Source organism: Mastigoproctus giganteus, chromosome 1, assembly GCF_048544385.1.
Source record: "Mastigoproctus giganteus isolate SK-2022 chromosome 1, ASM4854438v1, whole genome shotgun sequence".
NCBI lineage: Eukaryota > Metazoa > Arthropoda > Arachnida > Uropygi > Thelyphonidae > Mastigoproctus > Mastigoproctus giganteus.
Window position 1 is genome coordinate 19,626,615 of NC_143575.1, and position 1,502 is coordinate 19,628,116.

At 34.0% G+C, this 1,502-nt stretch overlaps 1 protein-coding gene across 1 annotated transcript; it reads left to right on the forward strand.

Moving 5' to 3' along the window:
* The first annotated feature begins 219 nt into the window (after window positions 1-219).
* Window positions 220-1,004, forward strand: LOC150090609 (uncharacterized). Its single transcript, XM_090379047.1, has one exon. The coding sequence runs from the start codon at window positions 377-379 to the stop codon at window positions 992-994; it is 618 nt and encodes a 205-aa protein (XP_090235173.1). The 5' UTR covers window positions 220-376; the 3' UTR covers window positions 995-1,004.
* Window positions 1,005-1,502: the final 498 nt, after the last annotated feature.

The following is a 1,502-nucleotide window of genomic DNA, read 5'->3' on the forward strand; positions in this document are numbered from 1 at the left end:
AATTCTCTTGTTGTCCTTATGGACCTAAAAATTAATGTTATTCAAGATTTTGAGTGAGTGATTTAGAATTTTTATGGGTTTAATTTAATTCTCTATAATGAATTATGGATAAATGTAACCTAAAATAAGTTATCCAAATACTAGAATAAGAGGTGAAAGCCACTTTAACTAATTGACTACTTTTTCTTGATGTTTCCTCCAAAGATAAATTATGGATTACAATGAGAAAACAAACTTTACATGTGAAATTTGTGGTAAATTTTTTTTGAAATTGGGGTTTCTCAATAAACACAAGAAAATTCACAGTGATGTAAAGCTGCTTTTGTGCCCGACTTGTGGCAAAATATTTTTTGAGTCAACAAACCTTAGAAGACACATGAAGGGTCACATTAGAGAAAGACATTTTATGTGTGAATATTGTGGTAAAGCATTTTTAAACTCATCAAATTTAAAAGCACACAAGAGGATTCACACTAATGAGAGGCCTTATACGTGCGAATATTGTGGAAAAGCCTTCATACAGCAGTCAAGCTTAAATACACATAGAAAGCTTCATACTAATGTGGACTGGTTTATTTGTGATATATGTGGCAAAAAATGTTCAGAATTACATCATCTCAATGAACACAAAAGGACACATACAAATGAGAAACCTTTTGTGTGTGAAACGTGTGGAAAGATGTTTGCACATTCAAGTACTCTACATAATCACAGAAGACTCCATACAAGGGATAGACCTTTCACATGTGAATTTTGTGGAAAAAGTTTTGTTCAGTCATATGGTTTGATTTCCCACAGAAGGACTCATACCAAGGAAAAGCCATTTGAGTGCGAAACATGTGGAAAAGCTTTTTCTCAGTCATCACGGCGAAATCTCCATAGACGGACCCATACCAATGAAAGGCCTTGTAAATGTGAAACTTGTGGCAAGAAATTTGCAGAGTTAAGTACTCTTAAAAAACATATGAGAATTCATGAAAAAGATTCTGCATGATGCTTATTTTCAACCAATGTACAGGGTAGAATCAAAAAATTCCAGGGCCAAATATTTATTTAAATAAAAATTATATTTACAGCAATATTTACTTATTTTCATTGGTTGTATAATTGCAGAAAAGACTTCTTTGAAGTATAGCTGCCAATTGCAGCTATATTTACTTCTGTTTCCTTAGAAAATCAGTTCCTTTAATTAGTTCTTTTCAGTTTGTTAAAAAGAAAATAGAAATCACATGGCACAAGGTCAGGTGAATAAGGAAAACATTGTAATGTAGTTTGTGTATAAGAAGTATTCAGAAATTGTCACATGATGAGCAGAAGTCAGGGCCGTGCAATGATACTTGGGGGCAGGTGCAAACTGAGACTTTGATGGCTCCCTCTAGATCTGAGGCCCTTGTGAAATGCATCCAATGTACCCCTATTTGCATAGCCCTGGCAGAAGCATTGTCATTCAATTATCAAATTTTCTTAGCCCACGGATAGGGCACATTTATAAAGATGTCAGC